The sequence below is a fragment of the Mytilus trossulus genome, chromosome 14 (assembly GCF_036588685.1).
Source record: "Mytilus trossulus isolate FHL-02 chromosome 14, PNRI_Mtr1.1.1.hap1, whole genome shotgun sequence".
Classification (NCBI taxonomy): domain Eukaryota; kingdom Metazoa; phylum Mollusca; class Bivalvia; order Mytilida; family Mytilidae; genus Mytilus; species Mytilus trossulus.
In genome coordinates, this window is record NC_086386.1 from 18,667,212 (window position 1) to 18,686,695 (window position 19,484).

At 31.4% G+C, this 19,484-nt stretch overlaps 1 protein-coding gene across 1 annotated transcript in view; it reads left to right on the forward strand.

The window, feature by feature from the left end:
* Positions 1 to 9,196: 9,196 nt before the first annotated feature.
* Positions 9,197 to 19,484, forward strand: part of LOC134696913 (uncharacterized) — a 35,639-nt gene continuing 25,351 nt past the window's right edge. Inside the window, exon 1 of the mRNA XM_063558880.1 lies at positions 9,197 to 9,559. Coding sequence (XP_063414950.1) covers positions 9,520 to 9,559 — 40 coding nt within the window. The 5' untranslated portion in view covers positions 9,197 to 9,519. The remainder of the gene's footprint in view (positions 9,560 to 19,484) is intronic.

Consider the following 19,484-nt stretch of genomic DNA (forward strand, 5'->3'; position numbering starts at 1 on the left):
TGAAAGATTCTTTTTATTAATTAATTCAAGTTTGATAAATGCATAGATCTTAAAAAAAATAATTCACTGGTCACTTATTCATACATAACTTTTCTAAAACTGTAGCAAAAAACACAGCACTTTACCAAAAGGTCATCAATGCAGCGAGATATTCCCGCAACCGGAGGCGGCCTTCAGCTGCCCCATACACAAAATATACTAGTTCAGTGATAATGAACACCATACTAAACTCCAAATTGTACACAAGAAACTAAAATAAAAATAAAAAAGACTAACAAAGGTCGTAGACTCCCGACTTGGGACAGGAGCAAAATGCAGCGGGGTTAAACATGTTAATGAGATCTCAACCCTCCTCATATACCTCTAGCCAATGTAGAACAGTAAACGCATAACAATACGCACATTAAAATTCAGTTCAAGAGAAGTCCGAGTCTGTCAGAAGATGTAACCAAAAAAAGAAACAGTATGACAATAATACATAAAAAAAAAAAAAAACAGACAACTAGCAGTTAACTGACATGCCAGCTCCAGACTTCAATTACATGATTGAAAGATTATGATTTCATCAAATGAATATCAGGCACAAATCTTCCCGTTATGAGTTTAGTATTATACCATCATACCATATGAGAAGAACATAGCCCATGTAATGCCAACAACTGGTTTTTTTTAAATAAATGAATTTAGTTCCGATGCAAAGACCCTATAAGTGAATCAATATTAACGCCAAAATATGCAATCTTTAATGACCTGACAACAATATGAACTATATCCCTTCTTAATAAGTCTATTTAAAGGTTTTGTTATTTTCTGAGGTGAATACTTTCATTTTTTGTGCTTTATAAAGAATATTTCCATAAAATATTGAATGTGCAATGCCTGAACGTATAAGAAGTCTGCATGTTGGGCTATATTTTCGAATGAAGTCCTTATACCGATTATAAAAGCTGTTTTCAACTCTGCACATTGCCATGAGATTTTTCAAATTCACGTGGATAGTGTTTTTATTTGAATAAAACAAAAAAAATACTTTCTGGTAGATGTCAATAAAAAAATGGATTTTTTTGAAACTTTAATTTAATGTTAAATTATCAAGTCATAAAATTAAAGATCAACGAAACCTTTTGTCCTTTACTTTAATGCTTTTTGTATGTGATGAAACTTATATTCATGTATATATGCACATTTATTTTAAATGATTATAAAAAAAAAACATGTAAGTGCGCAGTCGATACAAAATAAGTTTTAAAAATTCAACATCATCTAGAGAAATCTGATAAATTCTATAACTTGTTTAAATTTTATGCACGTACCGCTTTTGTTTGACTACTATTTCTATTAAATAGATAAATAAATTATGTAAACTTTTATAAGTTAAAAGAACATTTATATTAGAACTATTTCCATTATTGTGTTGAAGACAACACGTTACGCATTTGAAATGAGGAGTTCTCTTTTAAGCGATTGTCATTGACGTTATCATCAGTGACATGTTTGGTCTCGTCTGATTTAAATATTTCTAAACACATGAATATTTATGAACGGAAGAGAGTGTTTGGTTTCAATTATATAGCAAATATTTGTCAGTGTAAATGACTACAACAGCAATCAAAGCAATATACTTACGACAAATAATGGACTTACAACTTTTAATCAATTATAACTATTAATGATAAGTTTAATATTGTTTGTGTAAATATAAATAGCATTAATCCAAAGTTATAGTTTGACCTCCTTTAATAAAAATCAGACCGTGTTTCTGTCACTTTTGCAGGACATTTATGAATGAATAAAATTATGCTGTACATAATTTTGTTTATAAATTTGATATACATTATAATCAGATAAATTATTTTAATCACCACAGCTTCTAAACTCTGAATTCTTTATTTTATTGGTCTTGATAAGCACTAGTCGTCAGGTGCCGATGGTTTACTTATATTTTCTATAATATAATTATTCTAAATAATGCAGTTTTAAAACACGTGTAAGTCGTGGAATAAACGTGCATCTTTTAGCTTAAAATGACACATTTGCTCAGAAAATAAGATAGAAGAAAAACATCTGATTTTGATAGTCCTGTGTACAAATAAATGCACAGAAAATTGTATTCTGTGTGTATTACATTATAACGGTGTGAAGTTTGTTTTCTCTTATTTTTTAGTGTAAATTCACATTGCGTGAGACGTGTCACGGTACTTGTCTATCCCAAATTCATGTATTTGGTTTTGATGTTATATATATCTTATATGTGTTATTCTCGTGGGATTTTGTCTATGTATGTTACATATTAGTGTTATGTCGTTGTTCTTCTCAAATATTTAATGCGTTTCCCTCGGTTTTAGTTTGTTACGCCGATTTTGTTTTTTGTCCATGGATTTATGAGTTTTGAACAGCCGCGGTATACTAATGTTGCCCTTATGTATGTAATGAATAATATTTAAAACAAATGATAAGTTATTAAAATTGGTGACTTCAAAAGTTGTTTTCTTTCCCAAATCATTCACTCAAAACTTCAAATCTTTTTTTAATGTTCCAGGCAAATATATATAAGAAGATGTGGTATGGGTGTCAACGGGACAACTGTGCATCCACGTTACAATTTGTAAAAGTAAACAATTAAAGGTCAAAGTACGGCCTTCAAGTCTTTATACCAGAAATAATAATCAATATATAAAAACTACATTATATACTTTGCTTACATTCTCGACCTTTGCTCCTTGGTGCATACCACATCTCCTAATGTGTATACCGTTAATACATTTTATTTGTTTCATCTAGATTTGCATATGTACTCATATCTTGGACTCCAGTTGATTTATAAATCTAAAGTAAATGTTATACTGCTGTTATATATTGATGTTGATATTTATAAATACTGATTTAGAATAATTGTGTTCTTTTATAATAATTGATCAAAGGTTCACGTAAGACCTTGCATGTAGTTGATAGCAACAATACATGTTGTTTAAAATATGTAAAGGAATTGTTTATAAACACCCTGCTTCCCTTCCTATGATAACCGTATGGAATTTTACATGCAAAATATGTTATTGATTTTACTACATAATCATTGTGCATAACAACGTACAATGAAGTGAATTTTCTAATTAAGCCTTAAAAAATATATTTCATAAAGAATTCCGTAGCTGGAATTAACATTTCTTTCCAACTGAACTGATGTCTTGAAATTTCTATTGCAATTGTTCAGTGGTTAAGTGAATTAGCAATCGATATTGAAAACTTTCTTTAAGTTACCAATAATGTGTATGTAATTAAAAGTTTTTGTATCAATTAGAGGTTTTTAAGCAAAAAATGTAATCGCCAGTTCATTCAGTACCTGAAACTGACCAATTACATAGTTCAATCTATTAAAAACTTGTAAAACAACAAAACAAAAATAAATCAAAATCTTAATCAGTTTTGCTCTACTGATGTTTTATGTTTTTACACAGAAATTATGGTGTTGCATGATTGCCTACGAGACAACGATCAACTTAGTTCATTTAATATTTAACTTTTTCATCAAATTACCATAAAATAAGCGCTGTCAGCAATAAAACGTTGTATTATGCTTTTGTTTGTTAATAAAAATATGTCGACTCGGGTGATGTGGAAATATTTCCAATGAGAAAACTATATATACACCGGAGACAACATGATGAAGATTTAAACAACTGTAGGTCACAAGAAGGTCTTCAGCAATAGCATAAACTTGAGAAAGGAAAAGGGGAATGTGTCAAAGCGACAACAACCAGACCGTAGAGCAGACCACAGCCAAAGGCCACCAATGGCCTTCAATGTAGCGAGAAACTCCCGCACCCGTAGGCGTCCTTTAGCTGGCCCCTTGAAAAAATGTATACTAGTACAGTGATAATGGACGTCATAGCAAAATGGATAAACCGTTTTTATCCGTTTGAATGGTTTTACACAAGTAATTTTGGGGCCCTTTACAGATTGTTGTTTGGTGTGAGCCAATGCGCCGTGTTTTATAAAGGCCATACATTGACTTATAATGGTTTACTTTTGTAAATTGTTATTTGGATGGAGAGTTGTCTCATTGGCACTCACACTACATCTTCCTATATCTACGTTATATATTTTATAAAATATAGGAATCTATAAAGAACCCCACATGCTGGATAAAACGAAAAACAAAAGAAACCCGAAGAGCTTGAATCGTGCTGAAACAACAAATGCGACACACATCAAACAACGACTTTCCCTGAATCACTGATTCCTGATTTTGGTGTGTAGTAAATGGGTTATTTTCCGTTTAGAGGGGTAAACAATCCTTCCTTGACTTTGGACAGCGATGTCAAAGATAAAAATGAAAGAAAAAAAAACGATAGATGCTAGTTGATAATGATTAATTTCTTTCAGATAGAATAAACACTGCTAAAATCTCATCATTGTAAGTGTGCAGGGTTTGTGTTGTCTTCAACTGTTTATTTGAGGACAACACACCAGATTGCAACTAGAGCATTATAATCCAAATTGTGTTTTATGTGTATAAGTACAAATGAGATTAACACTATACACCAAACGTATTAATCTTGTAGAAAAACATATAAAAGAAGCAAAAAATACCTATGATGCAAAAATTGCTCAATTGAAAGAGTGACTTTTCGGATCATTTAGTAAAGTCTTAGATGTACATGCATTACATGTATTGAGTAATTTTGGTTGCAATACCAACAACTGTAAAAGCAGCGCAATAAAATTATTCGTCCATTAGAATTGACTAAACATGCGAAACAGTTGAATTATTTACACAAAGTTATTATCAGAAATATATAGACTGTTCCGAGTGTGTGCCATCAATTAAATGTTATCTGTATTCTACAGTACATACATCTTATCATCGTATTAAAACAAACTCATCATAGATACAAGGATTTAAATTGTGTAGGCCAGACACGCGTTTAATCTACAAAAGTCTCAATAGTGAGACTCGAATCAAAAGTGTTAAATATTCCAAAAAAACACAAATTTGAAAAGCGCTAACGACCAAACATTGTGAAAGATTTTTTCAAATACAGATAAGGTATTCCGGAAAAGAAAACCCTTGACATTTAAAAAAATAAAAAGTTTTCGTGAAGTGATGACATCCTATTGTATGTATCACACTGTTTTTTTGGTTTATCTGATTACAGTTGTGATATAAGAATTATATTCTTATCATAGATTATACGTATTACTGCTGAGATTATACAGATAGTACACTGAATGACAGAAGAATATTTTCTAATGATATATATATTATACGTACAACTGCTGAGATTACTGATGGTACACTGAATGACAGAAAAATATTTTAAAAATTAGATGTTGAAATCAAACAAACACAGCATGGAGGAATGTATTTTAAAATATTGTTTCCAATTAATCACCGTTAAATGGGTACAATTTGACATAAAGATTAGCAAGCAAGTACTACAGTATATAATTCTTTTTACAAAGTTAATCAATATTTGAAAAAAAAAATACCTTACTGGTCAGAAAGCATGTTGTAAGAATTTGTTAGGGTTGAGTAAGTAAGAACCCAGTATACGAAGAAAGGGAAAAAAATGATATGTCCGTTTAACTACAAAAATAATCGTAAAGTCGAACTTAAAATGTCTAGAAAAAAATGTGTCTTATAATATATAGATTAAACGATACAATATACCGTTAAATATACCACATCTTTTTTTAATAATCAAAGTCTTTGCAAATAGTTGTCTTTAAAAAAAAAAAAAAAAAAAAACGATGTCAAATTGTTCGATCCACAATTCTATACTTTTTTAAAACATAACCATAACTGTTCTGTAATGTAAGCATACTGTTAGTTTTTTCCGATACTGTCACGCTTTATAGAAGTTTATACTTCTAAAACACAATTCTATCATCTAAATGTTTAATTGATTTCTTCTATTCTTCTATGAGAAATCAGACTTGCATAGCTGTACTGGTATTTACAATGGTATCATTGTTTGTTGACAATGAGCCAATCCTATTGTGTTCCTGGCAACATTTGTCTGAACTATTGAATCTGAATCTAAATAATTCAAATTTTGCAACGAGCCATTAATTAAGTTATCGCTTATTAGGTTCGAATTTTTTTCATGATTGAACAAGATTTTTTTCTAACCTTCCTGTGTTTTAAATAGTCTCCATTCTAACGAATCTGTATAAAACATTAGATGATAACGATTTTATTATTTTGAATACAAATGCTGATTCATGATAAGGTTATAAACCACGGAACAATGTTCGGTACTGTCAAGATTGAGAAACAGTATATACATACATTTAAAACAAATTCAAATCGGGGTGAATGCATATCACTCAAAATTCAATGACTCATTAGAAAACTATCATTTTATCTAAGTAATAGCGCCTTTATCTCTTCTCCTCGTACAGACAATTGCTGGGAGGTCTTCAGCAAACATATATACCTGACAACAGTAGTCTTTATAATTTATAGATGACTGCTAAATGTCATAGTATATAGCAAAACACTTTTAAAGGAAACAATTAAATACTTACCATTAAAAGAGTTATATTATATACCTTTTGACTTTGCACCAGAAACAGTCTAGGACTTATACTTAGGAAATATAGTACGTTCTTGTGTCTACAAGTCATTTGTTTATGGACCCATCACCGAGTTTGACCTTTCGATGGCTTAAACCGTTTTGAAAAAAAGACGGATGTTGTTGCCAAGCTTTCCCTTCCTGATCATGGGGCCTGTTGTTACTCCCTAATTTAGACTGCAAAACTTTCAACAAAAATGTTAGGTCAAACATTTATTAATTTGAAACTGCAATGTATTCAGCGTATACTATTAACATTGCTAATTGCAAAAACAGACATTTACCGCCTTGTAAAAGATAGATATTGTTTTAAGTAAAAGACGACTTTCAATATATTTTTATTTTGACCCTTTCTCTATTTTTTGTGGACTATTTGTCAAACTAATAAATCAAAAATAAACTGACAACGCCATGGCTAAAAATGAAAATGAAAAACAGAAAAACAATAGTGCACATAACACAACATAGAAAATTAAAGAACAAACAACACAAACCCCATCAAAACCAGTGGTTATCTCAGATGCTCTGAAATGATAAGAAGATCCTGCTCCACATGTGGCACCCGTCGTGTTGCTTATGAGATAACAACTCCGGTAAATAGTCTAGTTTGGTAGGTCATATTTATGAAAAGGGAGGGGAGTGTAGTTACAACGTAAGAAACATATTCGATATCATTTGTGAAACGGTTATTCCATGTAACGGTCAACCAACTCGTAATGGCGTCCATAAAATTTACGAAGAGATGATTTCAACTTCACCATTTGGAACTCTTGATTTTATAGCTTCCTTGTGAGCAACAATCCTCTATCAAGAATATCATAGGGAAAGCAAGCACGTGAATTTCGTAACAATTTGGAGAAATATAAACCGTATGGAGGTGCTGCTGGAATGTTGCTACTTAGAAATGAAAAGTTCACAATTGAAAAGCTGTAATCATCTCTTTTGTCGTAAAGTTTTGTTTTCAATCGACCCTCATTGTCAATTTCTAGCTGTAAGTCAAGATATGAGGCCGACTTAACTGTATCTGCTGTATCCTTTATCTCTATTTCAATGGAATAGATGCGTTCGACATAGTCAACAAATGTAGACTTATTTAGTGGAAGAACATCATAGCGGAAAGTAGAGTTAAAGGATATCGCTTCTTCCTAAGAAGTTACTGTATGAAGTCAGCCTCATAATTATAAAGAAACAAGTCGGTAAAAAGAGAGACACTATTCCTTCTCATTGGAATGCCGATAGTCTGTTGAAAAACACGTCCTCCAAACGTAACAAGTATGCTGTCAATCAAGAAATCAAGCATCTTGATAATATCAGTTTCGGAGACGGAGAAAACAAAACTCCAAACATAAAACTATTTAATTGTCTGAAGACAGCATAGAAAATAAGATATCATATTTTCAATCAGCATTATATTATGGTACATGTTCTCTGCTATTTTTCATTGTGTCGTAATTATAAATATATAATTGCTATATATATAGTTGCATGTGAGTTTAATGATTGTTGCAAATAAGTCCACCCATTCATGTAATAAACTGCTTTTCAGGGAATAATTTTCTGTTATGTTTTGTTATTGTTGAAGGTTTGTGTGCATAATAGTGTAAGTCTTTAAAGGGGGTCTCATTAGGGGTTCTGATCCCGGATCCCGCTAATTGTTTTGTCAGATTCCCGTATCTAGCTTATCCTATGTACGTAAGCAATTCTCATTCTCATCTCAATTTCCCGTGTCCCGCTCGACTTCATTTCCCGTTTTCAAGGCAAAATAATTTGTATTTCACGTGTCACGCTTACAAAAAATCTGCAATTCTGCGTCACGCTTAGACCCCAAATGAGACCACTTTTAATGTTATTTTGTCCGCAATGAGTAGCAGAGCGTATTCTTTATATACATTATTGTTTGTTTCTTGGGTAATTTGATATTTTGCACTAGTAGCATATGTAGATTTCAATTATAAAGCAGTATTATGTACATTGTAGTATGGTACATTCAAAAAGTATAAATAAATGTAACATAACACTAATTTGTTAGTATTTGTCATTAACAGTTGTGTGCACTTACCCCAACATAGATTTGTCGGGTGTGTAGAATACAGTCTGAGGCTTTTACATGTTTTATGTGCGATTTCTTTTAATCCTTTTTTTAAATCGGTCTCTTACGATTTTGTTTATAAATTATCATGCTATAAAATTGTAGCGTAAGTACATCTTTCCTACAAATATAAAAACCTCCAACTTATCTCGTTTCACTGCTGATGGGTATTTTCTCACTTTAGAGGTGAATTACTGGCTAAAATTGTAAGCATCTAAACATTATTAGTTGCAATACTGTCCTAAATAAACAGGGTTATTTAATAAGAAAGTACGTCAGTCCATCTCCATTCAATAGTGTAACAAAGGTGGAAAGTTATGCTACATTTGTCACAGAAATGCTCATGATACAATCAGAAACTCATTTCAACTTATATTTTCCTTTCATAAATTTGAATAATTTAACACGTGCTTACGATATTTTCAAAGTTAACTTTTCAACACTTTAAATATAGATGCTTTATAAAACTATACATAATACACATTGTCAAACTTTACCTCTTCCTCGATGGACATACGTATTGATTTTCATAAGTATTTAATACAAATGGACTTCAAATGGGTTTATTGATGTAATTTATTTAATAACTGTTATGAAAGACAAAGAGAGAAATTGATATAACCTAAGTGGATACCCCGGACTTTTTTTTACAAACTCTTCATCATTTCAACGTTGCTAGCTATAAGAGTTCAGTTCGATACGATCAACCAATCAAAGACTTATCTGAGATAGTTTTAAAGTTTTTACTGTTGCAGCTTTGATTAAAATTAATCAAATTAAGTTACATGTACTACACAAAAGTCAAAATGATAAAAGACGATCAATAATCAGTCAAAATAACCGAAGAACAAAATGTATTTTGTTGGAATTGCATTGTTTTTGTCACAAATAGGTAAGTAAATTGAATATGAAAATATATATACTTGTAAAAAACCAAAGTTATGATATGACATGATACGTTATCTAGATTTATCATTGTGTTTGTACCTACTCGTCGTTTAGTATCTTATATAATATGTACTAAGTTATTTTAAAACACCAATTTTATAACTCCATTGCACAAATATTTCATCAATTTTAGAAAAATCTTCCAAAGCAATTATAAACTATTAGATCAAGACGTTATGGTTTTTTTGTATTTATGTTTATCCTTTGTTTTTGCCATGTACCAATAGGAAAAGCCAAACCATTTTCAAATGATATTAACAGCTCGTTCCTGTTTTGTGCTATTAGATTGCTGTCACAAGTAAGGTGCATATTGTGCGCTCAATACGTGTTTATCTTCTTGTATCTATTAACCGCGCAGTATCCAATTGTTCCAGTTTCAAGTCGGAAGTACGATGTTCAGTGATTAGTTTTCGTGGGGCTGTCATATGTGTTTGTTTTTCATTTTTCTTATTTTCAATCATAAATAAATAATTTCTTATTTTAAATCAAGTCATGGGTTTCTTGTTTGATTATTTCAAATATTGCATTTTGGCATATCAAACGTAAAATATATTCTACAACTTTCTGCATAAGGAAATGCCTGTACCAAGTCTAGAATGTGATAGTTGATTTCCATTCGTTTGATGTGTTTGCGCTTTTGATTTTGTCATTTGTTAAAGGTCTGTCTGTCTGTCTGTTTTTTCTTTTTTCTTTTTAACTTACTTTTACAACTGACTATACTGCACGGGTTTCGCTATTCATAGAAGGCCGTAAGACGAAATATAGTTGCTTACATTAAATCCAAATCATTTTAGCAGTGTTGGTAAATAGAATTGTCTTAATATTGGCAATCATACCATGCATTTCTCCCTTTTTACTTATAATACAGCTAATACCTGTAAAAGTAAGATAAAAGTCCATAAAAAAGTTTTAATCTAACGTTATCAATCATTGGAGGAACGACGAAAAATAACTGTCATTTTCTTTACTTGGTAATGGCATTTTTCGAAGATAATGATGATTTCAATCTTTTTTTATAGCTAGCTAAACTTCCTATTTGAATGACATTTAAATAGAATATATTCCCGTAATGTATACAAACTTTTTTTTCCTTAAAAAAATATTAAACTCCTTTAAACACTTTGACCAATCGAAATACATATTATGTTCACATCGGTAGTCGCTTATATCAACAGACATATTGTCTGAGATAAAAAGAAAAATAATATTGTCCTATTACTATAACGTTGTAAATATGTCAATGTTTCGGCTGTTGTCTGCTCTATAGTCGGGCTGTTGTCGCTTTGACACATTCACCATTTTCTCTCGCAATTTTAAATGATGTCGGAACCTTCTATGATTTACAATGCTCTATGCTGACTAACAGTTGTTTACGTCTACGTGAGTTTAGTCTAATGGATAGTTGTATCGTTGGTTACAATTCCACATCGCCCAACTTTATTATGCGAGTACACTGTTTGTGATTTTCTGTATATTGTGTGTGTCCACTGATCTAAAATAAGAGAGAAAGATTATAAGATCAGTCTCAATCTTTTTATTTTGTATTGTATATGCTCAATTATTTGTCTATGAGGCTTTACATGTTATTCTTTGAAGATAAGTGATGTTGGGTTGCTGGTTCATTGAAATTTACCGTAACTATATCTACTGACAAACAATTAAATGATTATTTTATCATTTTAAATGAGCACAAGTTCATAAAAGACAACGATGTTCTACATATATAACTTAAACAAGTGTACTCTGTAAAAATCGTGCATAGAAATTAAAAACTTGTGTTACGTGTTTAGATCTAAACGTGTTAAGAATTGTGTTTAATTTCTAAACACATTCTTAGTAAGCACATAATATCTAAACATGACTTGAATTTAAACACATTAAAAAATGAAAGTGTACAGAAATTAAACACATATTTCTAAGCTTAATAACAGGATTATAAACACAATCCTAAACACATTGTAGTGAGACACGTTTAGACCTAAACATGTAATAAAAGTCGAAAAAAGATGTGCTTACAAATGTAGTTAGGATCTAAACATTTATTTTCAAAGATGTGTTATTATCTGCATTATTCTCCGCATTTGCAAACTGTTTGACATGTAAAAGTGTTCATCATATTATAATGTTAACTGGTTCGTTTATATATTGATGTATATGGACAAACTGCTTAATAGTACTATATTACTTGTCAGGCAATCATAGCAGAAAATGAAAAGTGTACAACCTACAGTTATTTCTAAAACTGTGATCAAAGTGAACTTCTCGTAACACATTAACTTAAGGTATACAAGTTACTATGAATCTGGTTCGGGGATTCGTGATGTTGGATTTAACACAGCGCTAAATAATGATACTTACATTCATCACAGTATAATTATCCTATCAACCCTATAACATTGTTAACCTGCCCACAAAAGACCATCCAATAAAAATATTAAAGTATTACAAATGTAACAATAATGTTAGAAAGAGGCTGAAAAACATTATCTTATAACTTGTCATTAATGTTACATTAATGTTGAATAGAGAGTGCTTTTCAAACTGAATGTTTTCATTTTTGTGAAGAGATAAACAGTTCACTTTTATAGGACGTCAATATTTAAAATATAGAGATTAATATACACTTTTGATAAGAAGTTTGACTAAGTACTATAATACAGTGTAGTCATGTACTGTGCATGTTCAATAAGGTTCATTTGTTCCCCTCAAATTTCGTTAAACAGTCCATTTTGAGAAATAACCGCGGGAAAAACATATGACAATCCAAAATGTCCATAAAAATATTAATCTGATCCTATTGCCTATTATATTGCGTGAACATTTTACATTATGTTATTCAGTTTTGTTGTATACATTCTAGTGAAGGCGACTTACTGTTAATCTAATAGACTTTAATTTTGAATACTAATAGTAACTTAACAAGTAATTATATAATCAGCATCGAATCTGTAACAATTATTGTGAGATATGATAAATCTTAAAAAGAATATTTTCTGATCATCTCACCTTTTATATGAAATAGAAAATAAATTAGAAACATTCTAACATTTTTAAACAGATAAGTCTACAGACGTTATATGCAACCTAATTCAAGTAATATGGCTGTCTTATTAAACACTCAAAAATGACATGCCTCTCGCATATACAAATATTGTCCATTCAATTTGAATTTATCAGGAAACCTCCTGAAACCAGTGAAGAATGTTGTAATTTGAACTTGATATCATGAAACGCCATGAAAATAGTTAAGAGTGATATCTCTTTACGGTTTGTTTTTCTTTAGCGGCAGTTCTTTTAACAGTTTTAGGTACCTCATGAATTTCCTGTGGTCGAAAGCAGATGCTATTCCTGCTTTCAAAATAATGTGCCATCTTTTATGTGTCTTGCTTAGATAAGTGATCATCATGTTCTTAGCTACAGGTTTTTGTACTATTTGTACTGGTTTAATCCAAAGATATTGCACGCTTTTCTATTTGGGTCTTGTGTTTTCAGTCTATTTGGATCTGTAGCCGTTCGTTTGTAAATCAGTTTTTCTCTAGAAGTTGGGTTCTGATGGTTGGTGTAGTCCAGCAATGTTTTGGTTATGTTTTTTTTTATCAGTTTTATATCTTATATACATGTACCAATATTATTATAATCGGAATACCTTCATAATCATTTGTTGGTATGATTATTTTCTTCTCATTTATTTATGAGAGTATGATACTTACCCCCTAAAGGGAGGAATTGTGATTGATTTTCATATGATGAAAACACAATATTTCAGTCATTTTAATTTAGATCTGGAGCTGGCATGTCAGTAAATGCTAGTTATCTTTTGTTAATGTATGGTTCATTGTCATTTGTTTAGTTCCTTGTCTTCCCTATTCTGACATCGGACTCGGACTTTTCAAATGAATTCAACTGTGCGAATTGCTGTATGTTTGTTTTTTTCTACATTGGCAAGAGGTATATGGGAAGAAGGGCGGTTGAGGCCTCACAAAACATGCTCAACTTCGCTGCATTTTTGCGCCTGACCCAAGTCAGGAGCCTCTGGCATTTGTTGCTCTTGTGTGATTTTTAAATTTCATATCATTTTAATGTTTAAAAGTTTCGTGGGTTCCATTATTCGTGGATAAAGGAAAACGTGTACAATGTATGTTCGTGGGTATTTAATTTCGTTGTTTTGACAAAATCTGCATACATTCCTTAAGAAAATGTGTTAATCGCTCAAAATTTAAATTCGTGTTTCCCCTATACACACGAAATCCACGAAAAATGGTATCCAACGAATAGCAATGAATCCACAGTATATGATGTCCATAATCATTGAAGAAGTACACATTTTTGTTAAGAGGCCATCTGAAGCACGCCTCGTGGACTTCGGTTGTTATGTGCTGGGATGGACCTCTGCTGTTTTCTGCTCTGTAGTCGGGTTATTGTCTCTTTGACAAGTCTCAATGTTATATCATATAAAGATATATACTTTAAAAATGTAATGTCGATTTTTCTTTTTCTCTCTACATCTCTACTTGAACCTGAAGATTATAATCAACAGCCGATGACGTATTTTAATCTTTCATTTACTGGTTAACTTAGTGAAAATAACTAATCGATCTGTTAATGTATGAAGTAATTGCAGTATTTAAAAGGTAAGAGGATAGACAAAGTGCATAATCTAGTTGCAGTCCCGACAGGATGTTTTTTATTATGAGTAATTGTAGGCACATAGACACGTATGATCAGATTTAGTTTGCTTTGCGCGTGTCATCAGTAAATTGCGTTGTCAATGTTTACAAATGACATAATCATAATATAAATAATATAAAAGAAAGAAATACAATTAATGATGATAAGTATAAATTAAATATACAGTTATATAATACAATTATGTTTTATTATAGCTTTTACTTTTATAACGAAATTATTTGATTGATTCCTAATTTTGATGGCAAATCGTTAATGGATTCAAAATAACCTCTTTGTATGTATACTGTATATGTTCCAGACCGTATGAGTATTTAGACCGTACGCGTACGGTCTGGACCGTATGCGTACTTTTTTCAAAATACTCATTCGGTTGGAATGAAAAGCTTAGAAACATGCATGAACTGCAAACATGTACATATAAAAAAATTATTACGTTACTTGTGGTAGCAAGTGTCACCTAGTGCGAGAGTACAAAAATAGGATTCAGATGTACAGTTCAACAAATATTTAATTTCATTTGTTCGCTTGTTCACTTTATCCATCTAATTGTAATAATAACAATTTGTAAAACTGAAAATAAAGATTTCGATAAATGTTTCTTTACATTTATTAGTAACCCATTTGATTCAATAACATATATTACCAGCTGGACCGTATGCGTATACTCATACGGTCCGGACCGTACGCGTACGGTCCAAATACTCATATGGTCTGGAACATATACGTACATCATTAACATTTCCCAATTATCTCCTCTCACACAACCAGATGAGTATTTCGTCATTTTAAACCATTTTGAGAAGTAAAATCACAAAAATACTAAACTCAGAGGAAAATTCAAAGCGGGAATTCCCTAATCAAATGGCAAAATCAAAAGTTCAAACACATCAAACGAACTTGGATAACAACCGATATATTCCTGACTTGGTACAGAAAATTTCTTATGCAGACAAACATGTAGGTCTACATGCATGTACATGTAACTACTTTTGGTCAGTTACATTTCTTAGATGTTCATTTTATATCTGCAATTGCAAACGTTATAAAACATTAAAGTATTATATTTATCTTCATTGCTAAAAACATGTTGATACATGGATTGGTATGGAACAAGAGAAATATTTGCTACTGGACGATAATCAACCACCGTTCAATCAATTCAAATTGTAATTCAATATCACCGTTTTCCTATATCAAATTCTTGAAACACTCTATATATCCATTCATGGATAGATCGGTTACATCATTACTGTCTTACTCTAGTTTGGTAGAGTTATAAGTTGAAGATTCAGCACTAAAAAAACAGTATGCACCTTGTTATGGCGAAATAAAATTGAGTCAGTCGAAAATGAAATAACGAACGTCCTTTAGATCCCTTTACAATACCTCTAACTTAATATGCATGAATTTAGAAAATGATCTTAGGTTTTATGTCAGTTTTTAGTCTTTCTCAGTATACAAGAAAATAGCCATCCGTTTTCTTATTGAAATTACAAAACAAGAATGATGACCCCTATCTTTATTTCTTATTCCGATGTAATTCGATTGAAAGTCTCAGTGTGCTGAAAATTATAGAAATCAGTCTTGGGATACATGTATGCCATTCGGTAATAAAATGTCAGATAAAATTGGTTGTTTTTGCCGACAGTCTGACTATAGACACTCTCCGGCCACTTACACATATTGCATAAATCAAACTTTAATAGAACACATCCGCGAAATCGCGGGTATATACAGCTTGTGGACTGTTGTAGGAGGATTTTTTTTGTAAAAGATAGTATGTATGGGAAATTTCATAAAAGGTATCAACAGCCTTCTTCCATGTTCAAAAGTCCGATATTTGTTTTCTATCTATTAAATTCAAATATTTTCGTGTGTCTGGCCTCAGACCACAATGATTCTTCTCCTTTGCTACAATGCTGCTTTTTGGTAAAAGTCAAATAAAATTAACAATTTGCACCGTTTCAAACATGAAATAAATCTAACTGCTTATATATAGACCATTATAAGTCTAATAAAATATGCTTCTAGGACAATCCGTCAGTGTCTTTTTTTTCCTTTGAGAGCCTTATTAAGATGTCAATGGTAGGATATGCATCATGTATAAATGACTAAGGCTAATTTGAGGGGTGGTCGGAGGTTTCCTGATCCCAAAATCCCGCCCTTAAAACCATGAAATCCAGAGATGCAGAATTAAAAGAAATGCATATCCCGAAATTACGAAATCGAAAAATATATTCCCGGATCCAGTATGGATCAATCCCCAAATCCCGAGCTTAAAAACACACGATACCGACCCCCGAAAAATGCTCGCCTACTTTTAATCTCTACCTTACTTTCATTTTTGCCAAATCAATATTTTCCTTTTCAACAATAAATGTTTATGCCCCATTTATGGGCATTATGATTTCAGGCTAGTCTGTCCGTCCGTCCGTTATAACTTATGATACTTTTGCTGAAATTCTCCAGTCATTCAATATTTTACAAAATTCTTCCAACAACACTTTACATACTTTAAACTAAGCTCTGAGTGCCCTCGATTTCGCGGGTGTGTTCTAGTGTTATTTATAAGTAAACATTACATACAATTCATCTTATGTTATCATTATATAGGTAGGTTATTGTTAAGTAAACGTCTTCTAAATGTGGACAAATTAATAAATTTCCCTCAGATAAAAGTATAGGTACACAAGTTGTATAATGAAAACTATCCATTTAGGGGACGACCATTTGATATTCTGGGGGGGGGGGGGGGGGGGGAGCAGGAGGATTTGTTTTTGATCGGTTATTTATTTTTTTAAACTGAGAGGACAGATTATTCATTTTCTGCACTATTGAAGCAAGATTTTTCATTTTCATTAAAGCAAGGGACTGATTATTCATTTTCACTACTATATTTATTATATTTGAAAACATAAAAATTTTAAAAAAATTGTTAATTATGAATAATACATGTATAGTAGAGTCATTATGTTCCATTTAATCAGAAAAGATCATAATTCCCTGCAGAAATTTTAAGATTCAAGATTTAATTCAACCTCAGATACATACTTGTGTACAAGAGAACAATATAATATACAACATTTTAAGATAATACATAGCGATACAGAACAAACGAAACACAAATACATAGTAAAAAGTATAATATAAAAGACAATTGGTATAAAAAGTATTTTATCATTTTCTTCACGAAATGAAGCATTTATATATATCCTCAAGCAATAAACATGTATTGCATACATATATAGTATTAAAATGAATTTATTTCACCTAGCTCCTTTGAAAAGTAGTGTCAAACATATTTTGCCGAGCGGAGCGAGCCAAAAAAAATTTTGAAGGGTTTTGGAACCGCTGAAGGCCCAAGAAGCTATAGACCTGCTAAGTTATTTATTTTCGATACATTGCAAGTCAGGTTATTTATTTTCAAACTACCACAGAACAAACCATTTATTTTTGTGATTATCAAGGCTGGGTTATTTATTCTCAAAATCCTCCTGCATATATTTTTTATAATTTGAGGTTTCTTATGACTTTAAGGTAACACGATACCGAATGGCATATCTCCCGATTTCCAAACTTTTTGGCACACGTTTTCTTTGAATCAAATTACATCGGAATATGTAATAAAAAATTGGGGTCACCATTTTTGTTTTCTTGGTATTTTCATAAGAAAACGTCAATTTTGGCGACAGATTTACTTAGGTATATAGGGGAAATGCCTATTTTTCGGCTTGCCTTTTTAGATTTTCCAATGAATGGCTTTGTTCTTATATACGGAGAAAAACAAAAAAACTAACACAATATCCAGGTTGCATTCTGAATCCATAAACGTATAGAAACTTATATTTCACCATCCTTGTTTTTGAGATAAATGGCTTCAAAGTTAATTGATACCCTTAGAATTTGGCCGAAAACATGTGACGTTATTGAATACAAAATGTAACGTTATTCCTACTCAGAGAAATGGAAACAAAATATGTATCGGAATCTGAATGGTTTTTATTTTATTTTCATTTCCCCTGTCGGGTGTCGTAAATTTCCTAGTAATGCAATATGAAATATTTCGTCCTGCACATGGAAATTTCACTCAAATGAATTAACATTAATTTTGTCTAATTTTCACACCAAACGAGCATATTGTAATTCAGTGGTTGTTGTTTGTTTATGTGTTACATATTTGTTTTTCGTTCATTGTTTTACAAAATGTATATAAATAAGGTCGTTAGTTTTCCCATTTAAATTGTTTTACATTGTCATTTCGGGGTCTGTTATAGCTAACTATGCGGTATCGGCTTTTCTTTTTATTAAAGGCCGTATGGTGACCTATAGCTGTTAATTTCTGTGTCATTTAGGTCTCTTGTGGAGTGTTGTCTCATTGTCAGTCATACCACATCCTCCTTTTTATATATACTTGAAACTTGCTTGAACTGGTTGGTTCAACGTGAATCTAATGATAATAGTTCATGAATAAATCACCGGAAAGATCAAAGATCTTAATTCTAAAATTTAATTAAAATCATGAAATATACCTTCAAATTTTTATAAAGTTCACGTGTGATTTGAATAACTGAGTTTTTTTTATCTCCATCCTTTAAGACAAAGATGGTATCGACGCTTCATCTATGCAGAAATAGAGAACTTTAAAAATTTGATCCAGTTAACAGTTTTATGATTGCTCGGCCACGTTTTTTGGTGGTTGTTAAACGTTCAGTGGCAAATAGTTTATGCATGTTCGGGACGATACAATACAATATTGAAAATAGTTGTTTATAAAAGACACATATAATGCATCAGTCAAAAAAGGTTGAACATTCTGTTAGTTGTGAAAATTATGAGTGAAAGTAATTATCGTGATAAAATACACATTCTAAAAAATAAAATAACAAAACTCAAAGGAAATTTCAGAACTCACATTCTTGATTTACTACATACATAAATATCGCGTACTCTGCGTGGTGTAAATGTGTCAGTTGGTTGCTAAGCTAGTCGAACAAACATTGCGAACTGTACGCAAGCTTTCACAAAATTCAACAGTCTCTTATTTGTGGAAAACTATTTACAAAACAAATCTTGAGATCAGATATGCATTCTTTTAAGTAAAACAAACTTCGAAATATAAAGGATCCAGCTTGAAATTTCACATGTAGCAGATGAAAGCCGGAGTCTGTAATCTACGTGTT